We start from the raw sequence: 22,913 nt of genomic DNA on the forward strand, positions 1-22,913 counted from the left end.
TTCAAATAATCTTACTCAGATTACAATTGCCGACATGGCCATGGATGGTGATCCTTGGCGCAGGACCACAGAATGCGACCGTTTGCGGCTATTTTCAGCGGCTATGCAGTTAATAAATACAACACAAAAAGACATGCAAGAGCACGAGGCAATAAAAACATCATCCTCCAGTGAGATATTGGGAAACATTCTTTCCATGACCTTCCTGACATGGGAGGATGCTGCGGACGTGGCCAGATAATCAATATCATCCGTCACTGCCTTTTTAATCTGATGAAACCATATATATTGAAATGTGGCTATGGGCACTGCACAGTGTCAAATATTCATCAAAGTTGAAGTAACCACGGAAAAGAGGGAATCAGACCACACTACTCTTGAGCAGAAACCAGGTTACAAAAGCTCGCACATCGGCACGCCCAACTCTCTGGAGGCTTCCCATCGTCACCAAAACTGAGAGGGAAGTGGCACATGTCACTCAAAATCCAACATGCTTCTACAATCCCTTCTTCTTCTTGCTCTTTCATCTGGCCCTTTTTGTCTCGCCCAAGATGCATCTCCTACTGTTTCCGGAACCGTTCCTAACGGCGCTGTCGTCTTGGCCGTAAACCCCACGGCGTCCGGCCAACTTGAGATATTTCCCGCCGATATTCCGGAGGAGGATCAGTTGTATGTTGCCTCTATCCATGCCTTTTCTCAATCCAACGCTTTCCAGGGCCGCACCTGTTGGAGTTGATACAGACTTTCTTGAGGAGGTAGTGACAAGCGATACCACGAGCACAAAGGTGACTCCCCCTTTCTAGTAACCTCCATGCCTTACTGATATGATCAAGTGGATTGGTACTACTACCGACTTTGGTACTGCAACCATCACTACTACACAGGATGGGCAGACCGGGGAGACAACCATACCTCAAGGTCTACGACTGGTCCTTAACGAGGAAGGGGAGATAGAGATCACCATCAGCAAACTCGTCCAGGACGAGTTGAACAGGATAGAGGACGAGATCAAGGTTCCAAGGTGCGACGACATCGAATGCTCAGGCAGACGCATCGTCCCCATCATTGGTGGTGTCATCGGTAGCGACCTTATGATGAAGCAAGTGAACTACGCCGAAGAAAGGACCCTGGAGTATATGGGGATCAACAAGGCCGACCTGGATGAGAAGGCCATGATGATCACATATTTTGACGGGGATCTGACCCACGACGCCCTCAATGCCACCAAGATGGGAAATCCTGAGCTATTCGGCACCATGCCTGATAGATTCGGGGGTGCGGTGGCCTCCTTTGGTCTGTTTACTGGCATGCATGACGATGCCGACACCCTGTACAAGGTCAAGGCGAAGGTGCAAGTCATTCCCAAATATCCCCTTCCATCCCCGCCCGAAGACTGTCCAAAGGACCTCGCCTGCGCGGGCGTGCGCTGCAAGGGGTTGATCGGCATATGCACCAACGAATGGAAGGGTTGCAAGTGTCGACGATCCGGCAGGCCCCTCGTGGATAGTTTCTTCTGGGGTCCGAACTGGATATCGCTCATGCAGATGTTTTTCCAGTTTGAAGGTGGCGAGGAAGTCCCTGCTGCTTCCTGCAGTGCCGAGGATGGGGCTGGCAATACTAACGTTGCCAACGTGGAAGCCAAGACTTGGACACAGTATGATCCCCCTCTGATCTCTCAGTTTTTTTCTTTCTCGGCTAACTGGAATAGACTGATAGACAATTTCTGCAAGAAGAAGCCATATTTGAATGACTCTTTCAGCGAGAATTGGAAGCCGGCCGACTTGGACGTTGGTGAATATTCCGACTGGACATTTGACTTTAGCCTCGAGGGGTCAGGAGATGACGCCTGCGCCGCCTACAGCTGCGACGAAGTCTTTGGCAAGTTCAAATCATGTAGGTTGCATCGACGTCCCAAGAATCACCCCACAACTGACATTTCAAACTAGGCACCTACAGCTCCCACAGCGCGTTCCGCCCGGGTGAGGTGAAGCTCGGCTGCGGCACAGCCAAGTACAAGATGAATGACCCCCAAGGCTCGCCAAAGACAAAACTGGTCAAGCAAAACGAGCATTGCTACGACAAAGACCAATTCGGTAAGCACATTGACGTCGAGCAAGCCACACTCACATGGCAGGCCCGTTTTCTGTGCTTGGGGGGGATAAACAAGCCAAGGATCAAGGCAGGAGACTCGAGTACCAACCAGGATTGGTACCATGTAAAGCCGTATCAGTTCAACACGTACTGGAGGAACGGCTGCGAGCTCGAGACGGGCGAGACTGAGATGGGCATCTTGGATCCGCTTGCTACGGGAACCGCTAGCGTGGATGCTTGCGTCGAAATCTTTGTGGATAACTGGAAGAGGTGCAACAATGGAGGCACGGGTGGGAGTGTGCAGTATGGGTGTTTGGTGTATGAGTTCAAGGCAACCAACGAAAAAGTATGAGTATCAAGCTGGTTGGGTGAACTAGCCTTGAGGTTGATTAGTTCCCTGTACATATACTTGCTGCTTTGCCGTGGTTAATCTTTCCGGGCGCGAAAATAAAGACAGAAAGTTTTTGTTCTAGATTTCTTCACAATAAGTGCCTGATCATTGATCCATCGTATCTGCCAGACGAAAGTTTGCTCTTCTTCCACATTAATCCTCACTGTGTGTCTGCCAATGAGCGAACGACGGGTGTGTTTGATGTCTACCACCCACATCATCTCGAAGGTGACATACCTCACAAGATATCAGGAGAGGTCAGCCAGAACCAATATGTCTTCGGATCTAGGCGATAGGCTATGACCTCCAACCCCCTCCTCAGCCGCCCACGCTCCCGAGCGAGTCTGAGGCTACCAACGACACCACCGAATCCCCAGAGAAGGAAGATGCTCCGACTGACCTAGGCTCTGGGGAGGACGCTCTTAGTTAAGCTTCCGGGCCCTTGATACCAAAGTTGCTGTATGGCGTTCTCTTTTATTGTCTTTTACATTGCCGGAGGCTGAATCCGCTGTTTACCACTCTGGTGACACAAGACTGCGTTGGCTCATCGACAGCCAGTAGTGCAAACGGCTAGTTACCTGAATACCCAACTTGAACAACGAGAATCGGAATCTTGCCCGTTGATATCAGCTGTTTACCAGACTCAAAGCCATTGTTGGTTTTGCTGACTGATCCGGTCGACTGTGAATCACTGTCAAACGCCCTCTCTAGGGTATATAATGACTTCCTCTCACCTCCTCGGACTCTTCTTCTTTCTCTTCCTTTCATCATCACTTTCCTCAACCCTTCTCCTCACGCTCAACGGGAATCGTCGGCCCTGGTCTCGACTACAGATTCACTTGACTGTGATTCACTGACAAGCGGCCCCCTGGTCGGGTATAAAAAACCTCGATCCCCGACCCGAACTCTTTTTCTTTCTCTTCTTTTCATCCTTCCTCTGGTTTCTAAGAGGGTATTTCCGTTCATCATCTCGTTGATGGGATTATTCTTCTCACGAATCTGCTTCCTTACTCTGCACACATTCACACTCCGGGCTTCTCCTCTGCCTACTTCCACTTCATCATGGATCCCTTCAGCTTCCTGTCAGGCACCATGCCCCCACACCTAATGGAGTCCTACATGATCTGCCGCTATCAATCTGAGGCTGTGGTCGAAAAGATCGCCATAATTATCTAGAGCCTGCCGAGCATCAAGGCTGAAGGGCACCGCCTCCTGATCTACATCAAGGATACCGCGTGCGCACGGTAAGCCGTCACTACAACCACCCTTTACCTATGTTGACTAACCATGGATGAATCTGTAGAGAGGCGCATGATATGCTGCAGCGGGCCGGGTTCAACACGTTTGACTTTAGTGACCCGGGCCACTCCCGTCGTGAGCGTGCCTCTGGTCTTGCCAAGTTCAACGACCCTGGCAACTCGGAATTTGATGTCCTGATCACCTCGTATCGACGCGGCGCGGGCAGAGGAAACTTCCACGGCGCCTGCCGCCGTGGGCTCATTGTGGAGCTCCCTGATGACATTCAGACCTTGTACAAAGCTCGACAGTCACTCGACCACATTGGACAGACAGAGCCGGCTAGATGGATCACGATGTACATCAACCACTCGTACGATGCACACGACGAGTTTCAGCTGGCTCAGCAGGAAGCCAGAATGATCATCGAGGCTCCTGAGCTGCACCAATCCCTGTCCACTGACTTCACGGTGCCCCGGATCGACGAGCGAATCACTGGCGAGCATCGACTCATTTGTGCCTTTGAGATTCTACAGCAGATCCAGCTCACTGGATTCAGCAAGTACCCCAGAGCTCGCATGAGCTGGGAAGAAATGGACATGCCTGAGGCGAAGCTTGAAGGGCAGTTCTACGCTGCTGTTGGACGATTCCTGATGGCAAACCCGACCACGACCGACAAGTTCACCAAGGAGACTATGGAGGGGATTGCTCTTCGATGGGAGCCAGGCAAGGAGCTGACCATGGACCGTGTCGTGGGAAACTGCCCTGCCCTGCCCAATGGTGTCAAGATCTACACCTGTGTGAAGCCAGGCAAGGGTCGTGGCATGCTTTGAATGGCACGTGGGGGATGGCTGGAGGTGGCTGAGGGGCGATTAAAGGGGGCGAATGAGTGAGCAATGCTATCCATGGTAAGATGAAAGAATCTTATCATCGCAGTGATGAGGAAATCACGCACACAACAAAAGGGGCGACCGGTTTGGTGGAAGAGTGGCGGCGGAGGTTGTTTTCTGCTTTGCAAAAAAGATTAGCATTCAGTTACTTTCAACTATATGTTAATCCCTAACTACTTGCTCGCGATTGTGACATTGGAGAAGTTGGCTTATTGGACAAAAAGCACTAATCCCGTATACTTCCTTAAAGATCTTTTCCCTTCTTAGAGAGTAGCTCACAAATAGCAACACGCGAAGCGCGTGTACTCCTGTTAATCATTAAGTAATATAGAGGAATCTTATCATCGCGAGGATGAGATAATGACTGGTTTGGCAGGGAGGAATCTCATCATCTCGATGATAAGAAAATCACTGAAGGGGGCGACCAGTTGAGTGGACGAGTGGGGGATAGCAATATCTGAATCATGCGTGATTCTAGGTACCATTAACTACAGGACAGAATCTTATCATCGCAATGATAGGATAATTAATCACATAGATAGCCAAAGGAGTGATAGGCGTGGTACAATAGTTCATAGAAAGAACTCAATAACGCATGGGAAACCAGCCATATTTTAATTATTCTATTAGGAAATACACTTGGGTACTGAAAGTAACAGTTATAATAACTAAACGAAAAAAACAATGAACCCATCTATGTTGCCGCGATCTTGCGCGCTTCATACCCCTTACCACCCCTACTCCTTCTTCGCCTTCTTTCCCTTCTTGTTCTTGGGAACCCTGACAAGCCAATAAAGTGCCAATGCGCCGCAGATATTAAAGATGATGTACACCCACATCAGACCGAAATTCCTCCACCTGTCTGCATAGTCAGACTGCACGCTAGCAAGGAACAGGTTTGTGTCGCCGATGGTGCAGTAGGTACACTCGTCCGTGTTGTTGGGGTCCGTCAGATAGCCACCAGCCTTGCTCATATAATCATCCATGTACTCTTGACAGGTCTGTCCCGAAGGTGGCGGGAACTGGATGTACTCGTTCGCTGCGCATTCTGCCTTTGTATTCGCCACAGCTGTTGATAAGATAGCGGACACTAAATATGTGAACGGACTGACGCGGTACATGAAGATCCAGAAGCGAGGGAGTGAGCTTGGGGGCGCGAGGACACCACAGAAGATGAGACACATCATGAAGAGCAAGTTCGCGATGTTGCCGCCTGTCTCTGCTGATCCACAGCCTGCGATGACGAAGTCGGTAAAGGTACAGGTGAAGATCATGAATGCTAGAAGCAGCAGGAACATGAGGGCGCCTCGTTCAGCGACTGCATCGGATGGCTCTGCGTTGCGATACAGTCCAATGGGATAGTACCAACAGAAGTACATCAAAGCGGCCATGAGCGTATTCCAGGGGATCTCAACGATGATTTGACTCAGGATAAAAACCTGCCAGCCATACGTCTTTGATGGACGCTCCCTCACTTCGTAGAGATCTCTCTGGATGACGAAATGCGGCATGGTTTGTTGCACCATCTGGCCGAACACGGTTAGGATCTGGAAAATGGCAAACATCTGATTCTGCAAGCCGAGGGTCGTGTTTGGAGCATTGTAAAAGACGAAGCCGACGAATAAAGCCACGAGAACACAGAGGGCTGCCTTGGAGTAGATGTATGAGGGCGTTCGCCAATATTGCTCAAACACACGACGGGTAACCTGGACAAGCTGAGTCTTGAAATCTGCTGCGAATTCGTCGTACGAGGATGTATCTGTGTCCTTTTCGACGTGATGGTGGGATAGTTCCTTGAGATGCTCCTGGACTGCGGCGTGTTCGGGCGAATCTCTCCAAACCTGTGGCCAGTTGAGTTCGGTCTCTGAGCCTGGGGCTGCTCCAATGACTTCGAGCATCCATTCAGCTGGGTTGGCGTCTGGTGAACAAGGATCGGCGCCGTTCTTTTCGAAATAGTCAATCATGGACCTGGAATGGTCACCGATGTCGCCAAAGTAAACCGTCTTTCCACCGCTAGCCAGAAACAATAGTCGATCGAAACGTTGGAAGAGGATAGCTGAAGGTTGATGAATGGTACAGAGAATGGCCTGACCGCTTCGAGCAAGCTTTTCCAACAGATCGAGAATGGCCCATGAAGTCTGAGAGTCGAGACCTGATGTTGGCTCGTCGACAAAAAGAAGAACTGGGGGCTTTGCGGCCAGCTCGACGCCGATTGTGAGACGTTTTCGTTGTTCAACGTTGAGGCCTTCACCGAGGATTCCGACCACAGCTTCTGAATAGTCTTGCATATCGAGCATTTTGATGACTTCGTCGACGTAGGCTAGCTTTTCTCTGGTTGGGATGTGCTTTGGCTGACGCATGAGGGCTGAGAAGTTGAGCGCCTCGCGAACGGTTGTAGTTGACAGATGAAGGTCCTGTTGCTGAACGTAACCGGTCTTTCGTTGGAAGGATGCGTCACGGAGTTCGTCGTCGACTAGGATGTCTCCTGAGATAACTCCCATGCTCGTTCGGTCTGCGAGACAGTCGAGAAGCGTAGTCTTGCCAGCTCCAGAAACACCCTGTAACATGTAAGTATCAGATCCGACACATTCGAAAAGGAAGGCATACCATCAGAGCCGTCATTGTGCCAGGCTTGACCCAACCAGCAACGTTATCCAGAATCCTCCTATTCTCACTCTTGATCTTGACATCATAGCACACATTGTTCCAATGGAAAACACTCGTCGACTGAAAGTTAGAAGGACGTCCCTCTCCATAACCCTCCTTCTCGGTGATGGCTCCACGACCTGCTGGGCTCGACTCGGCATCGTTTCCCCTTCCTCCTGCAAGCTTGTGGCCTTTTCGGAACACGAGAACCTCGCCCTTGGACTTCTTGGCACTGACAAATTCGGCAAAGGCCATGTAAGTGATGAGGAAGAAGATTGTGAAGGCGATGACGATGCCAATGTTGCGCCACTTGTGCGCGTGGTAGTATTTGAAGGATAGGTTGATGTAGGCGTCTCCGTCAACCATTGGCTCGCCCTGGACGGAACCAACCGTGGAGCAGACGCGGTTGACTGGGTCTGCGTCGGGGTATGCGGGGACAAAGACGTTGCATTCGAATTTTCGATCGTGGAATTCGTTGACCATGAGCGATTCAAAGGCATATGCGAGGGGGTTGATGTAGTTAATCCATCGACACCAATCCAGCATGTAGTCGATCTGAATGATGAAGCCAGTAAACGTGACCAAAGCCAGGATGAGGATAGACGAGGGAACCATGGCCTGTGAAAGAGTCCTCGAAGCTGAACCGATGGTACGGAAAATCATCGACATGCAGAGCGTTACAAGGAACGTCATGAGCAAGAAGTAAAAGAAAGCTCCCGCTTCTCGACGCAGGTTGGTCATGAAGTACAGTGTGAGGTTGTAAACGATGGCGTTGAGGACCTTGTACGGTAAATCACAGAGCATAGAGGCGACTGCTTCTGCTGACGGGTGGTACAAGGCGTAGCGGTTGTGTTTTTCGACGATTGGACGTTGGGCGTAGAGCGTGAGAATCTGATTACACCGTTAGTATCAAGTGTTTCGAGATTGAAGGGGGAATTTGCCGTACTTCTAGGGCACTCGCAAAAGCATTAGACAGGCAAGCCATAAAGACCAAGGCGCCTCTCTGATAGAAACTTGCCGTCGACTGGTCAAGATTGTAGAAAACGCTTCCAACGATCAAGCCCATGAAGAAATTACCGAAAAGCATCGATAGAGTCAAAGTCGGATCACAGATCAATCTCCTGAAGCCTCGCCACACACAAAGAGACGTCTGCTGTCCATAGCTCAGAGTGTACGGACTCTTGAGACGCTGATTCTTGGCTTGTACGGCACGCTTGATTTGTCGGAACTGCTCTGCCTCGGGTCCGTTGATGGGATGCTCTTGCTTGTACTCTTCAATTTCCTGCTGAAGCTTGGTATATGCGGCAGAATTCTTCCAAGCTGCTGCAAACTCAGCCGGGGTTCTCGGGGCGCGAGCTTCAAAGCCCGGTCGAATGACTCGTTCCTGGGGACTTGTCATGGACGTCAAAAAGTCGGGCGTAGTTTGACGAGCTGGACAGTCGAATCCGAGTTCCATGAAATAATGCTTCGCTTCGTTGGTAGGACCAAAGTAAATCTGTCGACCCTCGTATAGAACCAACGCCTTGTCGAAAACATCATACGCAGCTTGCGGGGCTTGATAAATCGAAACCAAAGCCGCAGTGTCGAATAATTCCGTCTGAAGACGCAAAGTCTTGCAAAACTCTACTGCGTTGGCAGAGTCGAGACCTCGGGTGCTGTTGTCCCAGCATTGTAGGGGGGCGCCGCTGAGTGAAGCTTCTGCGATGGTAACTCGCTTGCGTTCTCCGCCGGACACTCCTCGGACGTATTCGTTACCAACCCGGGTGTTGACCGTGTGGGTGATGCCGTACATGGCCATGACGACGTCACGGAGATGGCCGACGAAAGTCTCCTTGTCGATGCCTGCCGGGACATTCCTCGGGGCCCTGGCGTGGGCTGCGAAATCCAGGGTGTCTCCAACGCTCAGTTGCGGGAAGTGCACATCAACTTCGGCGGTGTAGATGGCTTCACCACGATGCTGTACGTGCATCTCCTCTGCCGTGATTCCTATCATGGCACTTAGCTTGTCGTCCACAAATGTACACTTGCCACGGCTTACCTCGATAATTAAAGTACGCATCATCGTTCACGTAAATACCGCTCGTCTCTCCACTGATAGTCTTGAGAAACGTCGAGCATCCAGCACCAGGGGGTCCAAGCACGACCAACATCTCTCCATTCCGCACGATACCATCAAAGTCGCGAACAATATCAATGCGGGTCTTTCCATACCCCATCAACTGCCGTGGCCAGTTAGCTGCCTCGAACCAGATATTCGCAACATCCTTTTGGTAGTCGGTAGGCTGTCCATAGCCAAAGACGTTGAGGTTCTGGTAGCAGACGCCGGCTTTTCGAGATGAAAGACCATTGTCGTGGAGGAGCTTGACCACTGACTTTGCCCACGTGAGGGCCTTGAACTTTTCGCTTCTGGGGTTCAGGGGACTTTCTTCGTCTTCCATCAAAAAGGGGTTTCCGCTGACAGAGGACATCTGGCTCTGGTGGGTGTATTGTCGTGCCAAGTCCCGCACGATGCTGTGTCTGCGCTCCAGCTCCGAGTCCTCATCTTCATCTTCTGTACTTGTCTGTACCGGGGTATCGGTCTCCTTGCGTGCTTCAGGGCCGGTAGATGTATCCTTCAATGCCGAGACATTAATAGTCGAGTCGGTCCCCATGTTGGAATGTGTCTCAGGGTTGGTTGGTTGTGTGACGGTTGGGTCAAGGTTGGTGTCTCCTAGAGGGGAGGTGGTGCCCTCCGGGGAATTGGATGCCATTGTGGAATGAATAGATAGCTATCTTGAGTAAAGGTATGTGTAGAGTCCAAGAGTACTAGTAGATGGGCTTGTGTTGAAGTTGGGGTGAGGACTATAGATGCTTAGGTCCGTATAAGTGGTGGACGACAGTGAAGGCCTCACTGGTGTATCAGTAGACTCATCCGAAAACTCGCTTTCTGGGTCGTAAAGAACCCTTGTACCCCAAAGAATAAGAATATGACGGGATCCGCTATTGGGTGCTCAAGCTGGACTGGGAACCATGTCTCATGAGCTTAAAGTCGAAGAGCGAGCTTCGCCTTATGAAGTTCAGGGAAAGGCGGGCTTAAGCAAACCGCAGCATCCGAAATGCGAAAGCGACGAGAGTCAGCGGTCCAGCGGCGTTTTCTAAAGACCCGTCAGGAAAGTGTTTCCATGGCATTTCCCAACTCCGAGCTTACACCCTTGTTCGACAACAAATGTCACGATACAGTGGAGATTTTCCTCGGGGCGTATCTAGAACCCGATGTCCGGGTGTGGCAGAGCCCACCCCTCCTCAAGACCTGCGAACCTCCAATAACATCTCTCCACCCCTGTACCTAGCCGTGCACTGGATTGTTGCATGATCTGTTACCTGATGGGGCATCAAGGTCTGGCCTGGTGGACCCTCGTGATATCCTGGGGTCTCATCCAAGGGCTCAGACGGTAGTTGAATGGATATCCCAAAGTTTAAGCTGATGCTGCTTAAACTTTTAAAGCCGACATCTTCTGTGAAAACTGGCATCTCGCAAATCCCGTAGATGCGAATTCTCGGAAAGACGGTATACGAAAAATGTCCGACACAGTCTCGAATTCGGTGGACCTGTACGGTCGAGCATCCACCAAGATGTCGTCAATTAACCCAGATCAACCAAAGAAGGCGGCAGGCAAGAGGATTCTTGCTTGTGTTCTCTGCCAGCAAAGGAAGAAGAAGTGCGATAGAAAGAGCCCATGCTCCAATTGCATCAAGGTAAATGCCTCGACAGTCCCAAGACAATCGTCCAGAAGACTTACCATCAAAGCTCAAAGCAGTTTGCACCCCCAGCACGCCTGCTCCTCCAAGGAAGCGCAGACGTCCAAATCAAGATCTACTGGAGAGGCTTGCAAGATGCGAGGCCTTGCTCAGACACTGCACTTGTATCCGACTCCCAACACCCGAGAGCAGCCCCCGAGAGCAGTGCGAGCAGTCTCCTGTTAGTTCCCACGACGATGAGATCAAGAGAGGATCAAGCCCGGAGCCATATACGACGGCGACCAAGTGAAAGGGGCCATTGATCCTCTGACAGGAACAACGTCCGGCCTTTCCTTTGCAACCCACATTTTCCAACGGCCCTTTTGACGTCTCTTGATGTCGCTCCTCGACAACTCTGATCTGGAATCAGACCACACCATCCCAATCACACGCCTGCGTGCCAAGTGCCATCTTTTCTCTTCAGGAAACCTGAATTGTCCGCAGGAGCGGACTTCTAGGACGGCATTGGATGAGCCGACTTGTATATACCAACGATACCCCCCGCGAACCCCCAGGTTTGCAACCATTCTACTTGAACATGGCAGCTGTCGAGGAGAGGAGGCTTGGATGATAGTATACGATCGATAATGACAGTCCTTCTTACTTCTATATACAAAACCAAGGGAATTGCATGGTTTAATACCTCTTCAGATACCCACACCCCTTGGCTTGGCCTTGTTTGAGGGGATTATCGCGATGTCCGCTTACACACTGTGCGCAAGTCGGACAAAGAAGAACCGAAATCCGCAGACGCCAAAATTCGGGGGACTTGGAGGTCCTCGGACAGATCTGGCCCCCCTTCAGTCGTGTCCACCAGGCGCTAAAAGCCAGGGTTGACGAGCAGGGCTGAGGAGCGACCAATGGGCTTCAGCGTGCCTAGGGCCCCTTGGCCGGGTGACCAGAAAGATCACCACATAGCGTCACCCTGGAGGGTCGGATGGCACCACTGTTCATGGCATGCCATGAGCTTAATCGCCATGTGTCTCCCCATGGCCCACCGTTCTTTAATTGATGTTGTCGACGTCGGGGTCTACGAGAGACCCGTTTCCCGAACCCGCGGGCCAATACGCGTGTTTTTCTATTGAATCATCAAGATGTTTTTCTATTTAGAAGTCTTGTAGATTACCCGCTTTTAGCCTGTCGGTTTGACTTCCCGCATCGCTTAGGAATGCGACAAACGATTGGCAATGATCAAATAGCGCAACTCTGGTGTCTTTCTTATGGGAATTTGCAACCGCTCGCGAATCTTGGAACGGTATCCGGGCTTGATAATTGCTCCGTTGAACATCATCATGGCGTGAGCTATCCCAATACGCAAAACCTCCGCCCCATTCTTCATCTCGTAGTTGGTCGATATCCCCTGCATCGACACACACACACTATGATGCGGATTTGGGCTTCGTAAAACCTCCTGTTTCTGTCTTTCACGATGCGGAGCGGAAATCAACTACAACGCATTCTCGGACATCGCATCCGCCGACCTTAACACACCACCACGGAGGTTCAACGGACGGACTGTTGTCAACCCCGTGTTCCCGGCCGAGAACCCCTCATTTTCTTGAAGGAATGCAGCAAGGAACTTGGCGAGGGAGTGCCTGAAGGAACGTTTATTGGGCTGTCCAGGGGTTGCCACGTCGATCTTGGTCGGTAAGTTGTCGGAAATGGTTGCTAATGGTGTCTTCCCCTGTCACGCTACCCCAGGTTCTGCTCGAGGACTCTGAGTGGTCAGATGAATACGTTGGAGGGTTAGGGTAGGTGACGGAAAAGTTGACTGTTTTGGGAATCCGAGGCTTTACTTCGGAAATCACAGCCCTGGACAACCACGACTGTGTTGATGCAGGAGTTCCGATGGTTGATTTGGGTAAACGTAATGCACCAGGTCATGCCAATGTTGTCAACAACAACAACAACAACGTGGAGAGATCTGAGAAAAAAGAAAAGAAGGTAGTGAACAAAGCCTTATTTACCCCCTCCTCGAGTAAGTCTAGGCTCATTTACACCAACAAGCCCCCGGGTCAGATCCAGGGGATACTGAAGTGTCGCCCTGCTTGTTGCTAATTTTACGAGTCTCTATTATTTAGAAACTCAGCCGCATCAACAAATGTTTCGTCGTCAGAGTCATCCTGGTTCTCCGGACTATCCCCACTCGATTGATTCCGACTCAAGGCCTCCAGCAGAGAATGGAAAGCTGATCGAAGACTGCTTGAAATTCTGGAACGCCGTTCAAACTCCTCAGATGGCGTCCGTCCATATCGGCCCAGGGCGTTGACGTCAATGCCTTTAAGTTCAAAACTTGCCAGTCTTCTCAAGGTTTTCTTATCACCGTATTTGGCTGCCTGGTGAAGAAAATATGCGCCATGGTCTTGGAGGAGATGATCAGCTCCTAACTCGAGTAGAGCAGCGATCACGCCGTGAGAGTTGAAATTTATGGCGACAGTCAGAGGTGATCTTCCAGAGTCGTCCTTCGCATTAATATCTCCGCCGTGTCTAGACAGAAGTCGAGCTGCATTGGGGTGGTTATATTGCGAGGCGACGTGCAGAGGTGTTGCTCCCCCATGCAAAGTCCGGGCATTGACCATAGCACCCGCGGATAGTAGCGTTTTCATCATTTTCGTCCGGTTCTTTCGAGCCGATGTGTGAAGGGCCGTCACACCATCTCCGTTTGTCGCGTCAACATCTGCGCCGGCCCTTATAAGCAAACGGGCAATTTTCGCGTTTGTTGCGTGACTCAAGACGGAGCATCCATTCTTCCTTTTGATGTTGACATCGGCGCCAGCATCTATCAGAGCCTTTACTTGGTCCACACGGCCCCGGTGGACGGCGTACATCAGCGGAGTGTCCCCAACGATATCTGGCCTATCAATCTGGGCTAGAATATCTGAACTTTTGCTTTGCAACGTCGTGCCAAGGTCGACGTGGCAATGGCCTACTATTATCTTGTGAAGAAATGTCAGCTCGAGCATGTCAACACTCTTGGATAACGGGAGGAGCTCCTGCAGTTGGGCAGATTGGCTCGGCCGCCTTATGACATGTTTGGTCACCCAGGTCCGCATTGAGTATCCATCATCATCCTCCTGGTCAGGATCAGCACCGGCTTGAAGGAGCAGTCTAACCATCTCAAGCCTCTTCTCCCAGGAGGATTTTCCCAGTAGAGCCGCAATTAAGACCGAGTGGCCATCCCTGGCAACATCGAGAACGGCTGCCGGATTGGTGCGAAGGATTTTTTGCACCCTAGAGACACTTCCAATGTAAGCCTGAAGAAGAATGTTTTGATTTGAATTGGCATATCCAATTCGGCGGTATGATACGAGAGCAAGAGTGAATGGTCTTGCTGTCGATGCCTCGACCAACATGTGGATGGTGCGGTTGAGGAACCAAAGCGGAAAGCTATATGCAAGTTTGAGTCTGATGGATCGGGTCTTTGAGCATTCTTTCAGGCTGCATTTTGGGGATGCCACAGGGTTACTTGTGTAACCGATGAAAATTGACCCAATGACGGCGTCAAGTACTCTAGGGAGCCTCCAGGTATAGCTTGACCTTGGGAAGTGGCATCTGCATGAGCAACTGGATTGACAGCCTGACTTCATCATTCCGAGGGTGATGAACAAGGAGGAATTCATGAACCCTGGAGGGAATTCTGACTCTCTTTGACCTGTGTATGGGCGGGCTTTTGTTTCTGCCGTATTCTGTTGCGTGATAGATGGGCCTTGCTTTGTTGTCTCTTTTATCGCCGCCGGCGTTCGATTGGCCCTGGTTTCCTCCCGGATGGCGGAAAGCTGGTCAAGAACAGCTTGATGCCATCCTGGGGGCAGATCTGACGTCTTTTCTTGAAGGGCCTGGAATGCTGCAACCATATATGCGTGACTCTGGATGATGGTTTGTTGTGTTGATGATAACTGAGTATTTGTCGTCTGCGAGATCGCGTCGAGTTTCTGGACGACTGTACTCTGTTGCTTCTGTGTCTCAAGACGAACATCACAAACTTCCAGGTGGATCCGATTCGAAATGAAGCTACATTGCGAGTCAGTCGCAGAAGAAACGGTCGTTCGGAGTTGGACTACTTGCCTGTTGTGCGCCACGAGGAGTTCATTGATCTTAGTCCGTATTTCCTTGAGGTTAGATTGCAGTTCCGAAGCCTTGGAGTGTTTCAAACACCACTTGATTCTCTTCATTGTTGGCTTTTCCGCCTGGAGTTTCTTGGTCAAAATGTCTAGGTCAGACAATGTGACTTTGGCCCTGCGCAATTGCGCTTCGAGGTCGGCCACGGTAGCCGGGACATGCTGCCTGCTGGTCTTTGAATCCTTTGTCGTGTCCTCAACCCGGGCTAGAACTGCCCTGAGATCTTCAACTTCATTGGACAGAGCCCGGATCAAGATGGGCGCGTTCTTCAGCTGGGACTGCAGGCTATGGAGAGCCTGGGACGAGCGGAGGGAAACATCGAGGATGCCGGCCACCGAGGCAATCAAAGAGATGGGCTCTGCCATGATTTTGGTTTGTCCTGAGGTTTACGCGAGGGAGAAAATTGTTGATCATGAGAGAAAACCCCTCTTTACCTTTGTTGGTTGATGACTTCTCAGCCTGATGTCGCTCAGCCACCAACAAGGCATACTTGCAGTGACCGCCTCACTTTTGCAACCAATCACTCTCAGTGTGGCTAAGCTGTCCAAAGCACTGTGAAATTTCGAGTTTCATATTGCGCAAGGTTGGCGGTCCAATGGAATTTGCCATCACAGTCTTGTCTCCCCAGAGCGTCCACTACCTCACCATTCGAGGGCTCACACCTAAGTCAAGAAAAACACGACACACCAGTGCATATTAGCTTATCATCCTCCCAAAATGTTAAATAAATAGCATTGTGATATGATGCTATGATGTGTTCATGTCGTTTTTTTATAGCTAAACCCTGACCCTGGGTGGAATAACCGGGCCAGAATACAGACAGGTAATAAAATGTTATAAAAATAAATAAGATCTAAAGTGTTACTATCATTATAAAATATTCTTAACCATTTTGGTATGATGTTGATTAATTCTCTTCCCTATGCTTGCAAAGGATTAGGTAACCCTCTTCCTTTTGTCGTCGCTCTCTGTCTTGACCTCCGTTCGTGGCCACAGATGACAATACATTTTGACCCTATTAGCCGCATCATCAGCTTCATCATCGCCCTCATCATACAAACTGAGCATTTCCCTAACGGCATGGCCGAGAAACAGAAACTTCCTGCATGACAACTCGTCAATTCCATGGTGCATTCCGTCCATACATAGGTACGAAAAGAAGACCGGCAACGCAGTCGCCATCGTAGAGGACATGTTCAACTTTATGAACTGGGGAGAGCGAGACGATGCACCTTGATGCTACACTCCTGGCGAGGGTTTCTGTGGCACAACAAAGATGGAAAAGAGGAATCTTGACAGGCCTAATTAATGAATTGACTAACCGCATTACCACGTCATGTCCTATTTGGCAAAAACTCCCGAGCTGTCTCATCATACCTACTTCACCCACAACTGTCAGAATCATCGATCTACCCAGTGACAAATGGGCTTGAACCCGAAAGAAATCCCATGACTCCATGTGAACCCATCCCATCCCAGTTTCGCAACATAACCCAGTTCAAACCCGATCATAATACATATCTGCCCCCCGTCACAGCATGCGCCTTCAACCAATCCCAAATAAACTATACCGCCGGCCTCATCTGCCGGATCACAAACGCCTTTACCAACTTTATGGACTTCTTCTGGAAGAACTTCATTTCCTGGGGGAGTTCCGCCACGGGCACATCATCATTTTCGATCGAAGGCAGCTGGAACACTTTCTCCACCCGCCGCTTGTTCCCAATCCACTGATGAACCGTGATGGGGACCCGTGATCGTGTTCGAGTGTCTCAAAGTGTGAGTGTCGGGCTGAGGTGGTAAATCATCTGGAAGAGAGTTGCCAAGGATGCGATATCCCTTGAGTAATCCTTCCTCGGTCGATGCAATTGAACTCTGCAGAAGGCACGGGGGTTCGTGAACCGAGCAATGATGGGGAATCGCGAGTCCTTGCTTCACTTGGTCGTACGCGTCGTTGAAGTAGGGTCGTCTGATTGTCTTTTGAGAGTGTTGAAAAGAGCGATGTTGTCGTTTGTAATGATGAAGGGACGGTTGTACAGTGCCAAAAGCCGCCTCGAATACCCAGTGCATTGTGGGGCACTCCTGCCCTCAACAGTGGGAAGCCAGAGTTTGGTGGTATGGGTTGCGCAGGGCTCCCAGTCGCAGAGCGAATGGAAGTCGGTAGCATTTGTCATGAAATCCATCCACTCATGTTCGGCAACGTCCAGCATCAATCTAACCGACTTCTCCAAGTTCTTCCCTCCTTCGCCGAACTTCATCGAATACGACGAAACAAAGGCCCCTGCTGTCTCTCCAAGTACCACTTCCCCACAAGAGGACGATCTGTAATGCCTGGCTTAAGTCCGTATCTGGGAATGCATGAAAAATGCCAGAGTAGCAGTCGTCCTGGCCGAACATGTCCTTGACAAGAGTACCGTGATGTGCCATGTGCTGTGCCTCGCGGTCATTCTACCAAGCCTCGCGAGTTCGTTCGAGGATCTGAAAGAATTTGGGTTGATCAATCCACGACTGGCAAAGGACTTTGGCGATCCCGGACCTGGCATTGCCGAACTCTGGCTTCAAACGGGGGCGAAAAAAGCGACCGCCATTGAGTACGGCATTGTCGTCCCCAGTGCTGGCGCTGGTGGGTTCCTTCGGCGAGCCGACGTTCACGTCATCCGGACGCCTTGCGACACTTTTGCCAGTCTCCATAGCGTTCGCCGCCTCTTCCTCCACTGCAAGCAGGTCATCTTCGTCGGCCGAGCTCTCTGGTACGTGGGTGGAAAGATCTTTTTCGTCATCAACAAGACGTGCGACGAGGGGACAGCCCATTCATCATCCCTGTTCCTCCGTATTGATGTTGGGCAGCGCATCCAAATCAGAGTCATCAGATCCATCAAGCCCGTACTGCGGTCGAGACTGGGTACGGCGTCTTGTTCTGCGGTGTGGGAGCTCCTAGTCCTCATCGGCATCGTGTGGCGCTGGTCCGTCCGAATGACCAACAGCTTGGCCAGTGGGTGGTCCTGAGCCCAATCTCCCCAGACAACAGTAAATGGGGGCAAGCCATCCCTCAAAGCGTTTCTCATAGTCAGAATCGACGTCGCTGTTGGGGGCAACATCGTCGCAATTGACGATCTTCTGGCTCAGTTCCCATCAAGGGCCGGGCTGCAAGTCGGGATTGACATCTGTGACAGGCTCTGCATCGACATTCGTGGGAGACTCCAGGTCGCAGTCAGTTTCCGCAGCCGGATTCGAGTCGGGGATCTCCAAAGCAACAGGCGACTTGCTCAACGCGGCCATAGGCGACGGCGCCAGTGCATTTGGTTGGATGCTGCTGAGTGGCGTGCCAGGACTAGAGGGTAGAGGCAGTGCCCTGGTCGGGGTGGAGAGCTTTTGGTGACTTGGCCACCACTGATCCGAAGGGCGTTCGGCTCAGAAGCTGAGCCTACCAGCAATGTGAGGGTGATCACCGGTGACTTGGAGAGTTGTGTGATGTTGATTCTTGTTTCGACGGGGAGTCGCGTCACCTAGAGGAGAGGATGCATCGGTAGGTCGGGTATGTGAGGGCGGAGCATCGGTGTTCGTGATAGCCGGAGCTTCGCATGCGGATGACGAGACGACTGCTGCTTCACGGGGGTGTTGGTGTAGCACAGCTTCTGGATAGCGCGCTCCAGGTCCATGGCGTCAGTTGGGTAGTTGACCTTTCGCAGCAAGTCTTTTTTGAAGCCTTGCATGCGCTTGACAGACTTGCGAGCCCGCTTTTGATGTTTTGTCTTCACGGGTACCACAAAGCGAGAGGCAAGGCTGCCGATGATGCCAGTACGGGCGAGCGTTCGACGTATAAGAGCAGCGACAGAGCCCGTGTTCCTTGGCCACACATTCTCCGCCGCATCGGCAGGTTTGTTGTAGCGCGTTGTCGTCTTGTCTCGTGCCCGTCTCTTCTGGGTAAGCGTGAAGGCCATGTGCATTTTGTGTGCTGTGGTATGAACGGTTGAAAGATCAGAAGGTGTACGGGGCGTTTCCCTGCCACATGTCGATGAAACTCAGGCTCAACCGGGTCGGCGCCTTCCCACACTTCGACAAGTGCTGGTAGGATAATGCCCGCTTCATGGCTCAGACGGTGTGCATGCTGGAGGTTCCGTGGCTCTCACTGACCAAGAGAAAAAAGACCGGCGATAATCCGTAATGAAACGATGAGTGTCGAGTCTTCACCTCGATGCTTGAGAGATGGCTGGAAGGGTTGTTGTGGGGAAGCGTTCCAGCCAGCCTTCGAATGTTGGGGTTGAGAAGAACTCACGTGGTACACACGTGATGAGACAACTGACGACACCCCCGTTAAGACCGGGACGTCCATGACTTCTTTAGTATTACTTAGTCTAAAGGTTTGCTGAAATAGATGTAAATTTTATGCAAAATGGTAAAGGAACTATAAGAGTCTTTGACAATAGCTTAGGTAACTTAAGTCTAAAACACTTTCAGGTCGGCTGATCCCAAGACCCTTCCATTACCAACCCATCTCACTTCAAATCTTCGTCTTGCCAATGCCTCCCCTCTTCTTTTCACTACCGCTGCTTGGCCCTGTTGGGTTCGACTGGGCCATGTTCGTAGCCTTCGAGTTTCCACCCTCAACCACCAGGCGTACTTTGGTGACCGCCAAATGATGAACCGCACTCGGTTGAGGTTGTCTGATGGGAATCCGCTCTATGGGCTATCCCGAGCCAGAAGAAAACCCCAATTTACGCCACCGGTTTGGTCATCTCTGTCAACCCTGGACGTTCCTGCGCTCGCAGATGCTGTGGGAGTGGAGGGGCCATCTTCGTCAGCCATTTCAGCCTTTCTCTTTGAGCCGACACATTGGACTGGAGTTCGCATCCCTTTCGTGTACCTCTCAATCGTACCAGCACTATCTTTCCAAATCGAGTTCATAAAGCGCTCACTCAGGAACGTTAGCTTATGGTTGTTTACGTCCATGGAAATCAGAGATAGGCGTCGTCGAACATCTGGAGATCGCCGCCTTAATCCGTCAGGGCCGGCACTTCGATCAAGGAATGATTCAGTGAGCTCCATTATCGTGCGTTCCACATCCTGTGTAGCTCTCAACATCGCCTGGAAGACCGTCAAACCTGACAACCGTTGTCCAAGCGATGTAGTGATGCCATCCGGTAGAGAGATGGAGCTGTTCATCCCTCGCTGGATCGTGACCATCTGAAGGACCTTGCGCGTTGCCTGCAGCGAGAACTGTGCCGAGAACTTTGTTTTCCTCGCTAAAGCAGCAAAAGAAGTCAGGTTGAGCAGGAAGATTAGTCGCCCGGCCCTTACTGCATCAAGGTATTCTTGCTCTGACTGATTTCGAGGTTCAAATGACGTGGATTCCGGCAAAGTGTCTTTCGGCCTGTGCAAGAAAATACAGCATGATTCAATGTTACCGAACGACTTGCCATGAAGGAGAGCGGTCCCAAATCGGTCATCGTACCAGGTTTCGGGAGATATCCAATCATCATTCTCAAGGGGATACGGCGGATCCCAGATGAGCTTGGCATAACCGACCATATCGCGTGTGATGTCGGCAATCGGCGTGGTCCAAATAAGAACAAAGCTCTCACTTTTGATCGTGCGAATGAATTTGTGCCTTTCCAACCTTGGGTTCTTTACGCAATGGGCTCCGTCAAGGACAAGATATGAGAACTCGTCATTGGTAGTGCCCAGACCCTTCCGCCAAAGTTTGGCAACCGCCGTATCGTAGGAGGAAATAATCACGGCCCTAGCCACCTTTGTTTCACTTAGCAATTCGATCTGGCACAAGGGTGGGGGTACGAACAGCCGGACTCTGTTCTTCAGCCAAGTGCTTGAGGAGCTCTTGAAGTTCTTCTGTTGTTCTCAGCACCGTTTCATCACGACCCGGATGTGACTGCGAGTGCAAGCAGTAAACTCTGAATAGACCACCCCAGAAATCGGAAATCTCGGCATAGAGTTGCGAGAGTATGCTGAACGGGCATAGCCAAAGTGTGGGCTTCCATGATACTGCCAGGCTGAGAGCCCTCACTGACTCGTCTGCAAGACCTTGCTGCCGAATTCGCACAGACATCTCAATGCCTGCCATACCACTGCCGCACTCGTTGGCCAGCAGGGCGCAGTGTGGAGCTGAGTTGACTTTCTGGTGAACTACAAAGGCATCTGAAAATCTGTTAGTCCACATTATGAATTTGTAAAAACAAGCCCCGCAACTGCCCGGGATACACTTACCAATGACCTGTGACGGCTCCAGAATCCGTAAAGGCTGATGCTCGTTCATCCTGAGATCCTCCCAGTCCGGAATGCCGACAGCTCCGCAAATCTCCTGCAAGTCCCCTGTTTCTGGGAGATATTCCGTTATCATACAGGGGATATTTCGTGACGCAGTGCTGGACTCTGGATTAGTTGGGTGCTGGGGCGCGTCAGATCCTGGGCGCTGTTCTCCTGCCAGGTTCACGGCAAAGTTTCGCAAGTCGACTCGGTTCTCCTTTGTAAGCTGGGCCGCTGCTTGTTGGCCATGCTTCGGAGGCTGTGGTTGAGCATTCAACCGAGTCGATACCATCATCCCAGTTATGATATATGTTGTGCGGCTGCAGAGAGTCGCTTCGGCATCGCGTGCAGGATCCTCTTTCAACTCGACGGGAAGCGGTAGTTCGGAATCGTTGGGCAGGTCGACAAGTCGCTTGCAAGATGCAACGTCCACGACTTCGTCGCCTTTGGAGGCTACCATGCGATGGAAACCAATCCGCTCTTCATTCTTCATGCCTTCTCGGACCACAAGGTGGACCAAGTCTTGCTTCACCACTTCGTTTCGCCTTAGTTCTGCGTATGGGGCAAACCCAGGATGCGTCGTGTTGCTGTTCTGGCGCTTGACCTTGAGCTCCTCTGACTTCTTCGTGGACCGGCGTCTTTTCTGCTGCGAGTAACCACAAATGCACGAGCCCAGTCTTCACGATGGAAGCCCCGAGTGTACTTGGTGGGACTGCTCTGGGTCGAGATCGGAGGCGTCAAAACGTTTTGGGAAGCTTCGCATCATCTGGAACATAATGAGCATCACACTCGGTTTCTCCTCGATGCCGTTACTCTCGCCGTCGACTCTGCAGGAAAATCGTGGACTTTGACGCCGAAATGGTCTGTCAAAGCATGGCATGTGTGGTGAATATTGGCGGGAGTGGTTGGGGTCGGAGGAAGTGTTGTTCACTTGTTCTTGAAATAGGGCGGCGGAAAACGGTTGCAGAAAACACTGCGGTCGCGGCGACTCTGGTGTTTGTTTGTTAGATCAATGCATCACGCAAACCACTCATCTTATGGGCTGCCAACAGAGGTGAGCAAGACACCGTTGCTGGTATTGAACGGCCTCGATTGCAGGTTCGTTTCTAGAAGTGGGGCGCCTCGCTGGTTTGGTGGGAGGGTCACGTGCCACCCGAAGCTCACACCAAACTTCTGTCGTCCGACGACGGGTACCTGGATTATTCTTAGGCAACCTTTTGCCTAAAATTACAGCAAAATTCGCAAATATCAACTAGGATTACTCAAATATTTTACTCATACTCAATATGAGTTTGTCCTCATATGTGTTGAAATCATCATAAGTCCAGAGTCGGCCACGGCAGCGAACGACGTTCCGTTTGCCCTTTGAAAACAGGTGTGGGTTTCAACAGTGGACGCCATCCAGTTTTATCGTGTTTTCGACAACCAACAGGAGTTTGCAGCGCTGTGCAGCAAACGATTTCTCCAGGCGGCACTTCTAGTTCCACTCTACACTCCGGTTT

The 22,913-nt window shown here is 51.1% G+C and overlaps 7 protein-coding genes across 7 annotated transcripts; 4 read left to right on the plus strand and 3 right to left on the minus strand.

The window, feature by feature from the left end:
* Positions 1 to 490: 490 nt before the first annotated feature.
* Positions 491 to 2,443, plus strand: NECHADRAFT_82053 (uncharacterized protein; the record flags this gene model as incomplete). Its single annotated transcript, XM_003044918.1, has 4 exons — positions 491 to 669; positions 716 to 785; positions 834 to 1,893; positions 1,947 to 2,443. 4 exons carry the CDS (start codon positions 491 to 493, stop codon positions 2,441 to 2,443), a joined length of 1,806 nt encoding a protein of 601 aa, XP_003044964.1.
* A 1,101-nt stretch (positions 2,444 to 3,544) lies between these two features.
* NECHADRAFT_82054 (uncharacterized protein) lies at positions 3,545 to 4,551 on the plus strand (the record flags this gene model as incomplete). The annotated part of the gene is made up of 3 exons (XM_003044919.1): positions 3,545 to 3,628; positions 3,659 to 3,726; positions 3,786 to 4,551. The coding sequence occupies 3 exons, from the start codon at positions 3,545 to 3,547 to the stop codon at positions 4,549 to 4,551; spliced, it is 918 nt and encodes a 305-aa protein (XP_003044965.1).
* A 794-nt stretch (positions 4,552 to 5,345) lies between these two features.
* On the minus strand, positions 5,346 to 10,004 carry NECHADRAFT_82055 (uncharacterized protein; the record flags this gene model as incomplete). The annotated part of the gene is made up of 4 exons (XM_003045322.1): positions 5,346 to 7,166; positions 7,216 to 8,145; positions 8,201 to 9,240; positions 9,293 to 10,004. The coding sequence occupies 4 exons, from the start codon at positions 10,002 to 10,004 to the stop codon at positions 5,346 to 5,348; spliced, it is 4,503 nt and encodes a 1,500-aa protein (XP_003045368.1).
* An 862-nt stretch (positions 10,005 to 10,866) lies between these two features.
* Positions 10,867 to 11,281, plus strand: NECHADRAFT_44183 (uncharacterized protein; the record flags this gene model as incomplete). Its single annotated transcript, XM_003044920.1, has 2 exons — positions 10,867 to 10,989; positions 11,042 to 11,281. 2 exons carry the CDS (start codon positions 10,867 to 10,869, stop codon positions 11,279 to 11,281), a joined length of 363 nt encoding a protein of 120 aa, XP_003044966.1.
* Positions 11,282 to 17,508: 6,227 nt separating this feature from the next.
* On the plus strand, positions 17,509 to 18,156 carry NECHADRAFT_82057 (uncharacterized protein; the record flags this gene model as incomplete). The annotated part of the gene is made up of 1 exon (XM_003044921.1): positions 17,509 to 18,156. The coding sequence occupies one exon, from the start codon at positions 17,509 to 17,511 to the stop codon at positions 18,154 to 18,156; it is 648 nt and encodes a 215-aa protein (XP_003044967.1).
* A 500-nt stretch (positions 18,157 to 18,656) lies between these two features.
* NECHADRAFT_82058 (uncharacterized protein) lies at positions 18,657 to 19,097 on the minus strand (the record flags this gene model as incomplete). Its single annotated transcript, XM_003045323.1, has 1 exon — positions 18,657 to 19,097. The coding sequence occupies one exon, from the start codon at positions 19,095 to 19,097 to the stop codon at positions 18,657 to 18,659; it is 441 nt and encodes a 146-aa protein (XP_003045369.1).
* A 733-nt stretch (positions 19,098 to 19,830) lies between these two features.
* Positions 19,831 to 22,291, minus strand: NECHADRAFT_82059 (uncharacterized protein; the record flags this gene model as incomplete). The annotated part of the gene is made up of 4 exons (XM_003045324.1): positions 19,831 to 20,898; positions 20,948 to 21,303; positions 21,373 to 22,057; positions 22,115 to 22,291. The coding sequence occupies 4 exons, from the start codon at positions 22,289 to 22,291 to the stop codon at positions 19,831 to 19,833; spliced, it is 2,286 nt and encodes a 761-aa protein (XP_003045370.1).
* Positions 22,292 to 22,913: the final 622 nt, after the last annotated feature.

Source organism: Fusarium vanettenii, assembly GCF_000151355.1.
Source record: "Fusarium vanettenii 77-13-4 chromosome 6 genomic scaffold NECHAsca_20_chr6_4_0, whole genome shotgun sequence".
Classification (NCBI taxonomy): domain Eukaryota; kingdom Fungi; phylum Ascomycota; class Sordariomycetes; order Hypocreales; family Nectriaceae; genus Fusarium; species Fusarium vanettenii.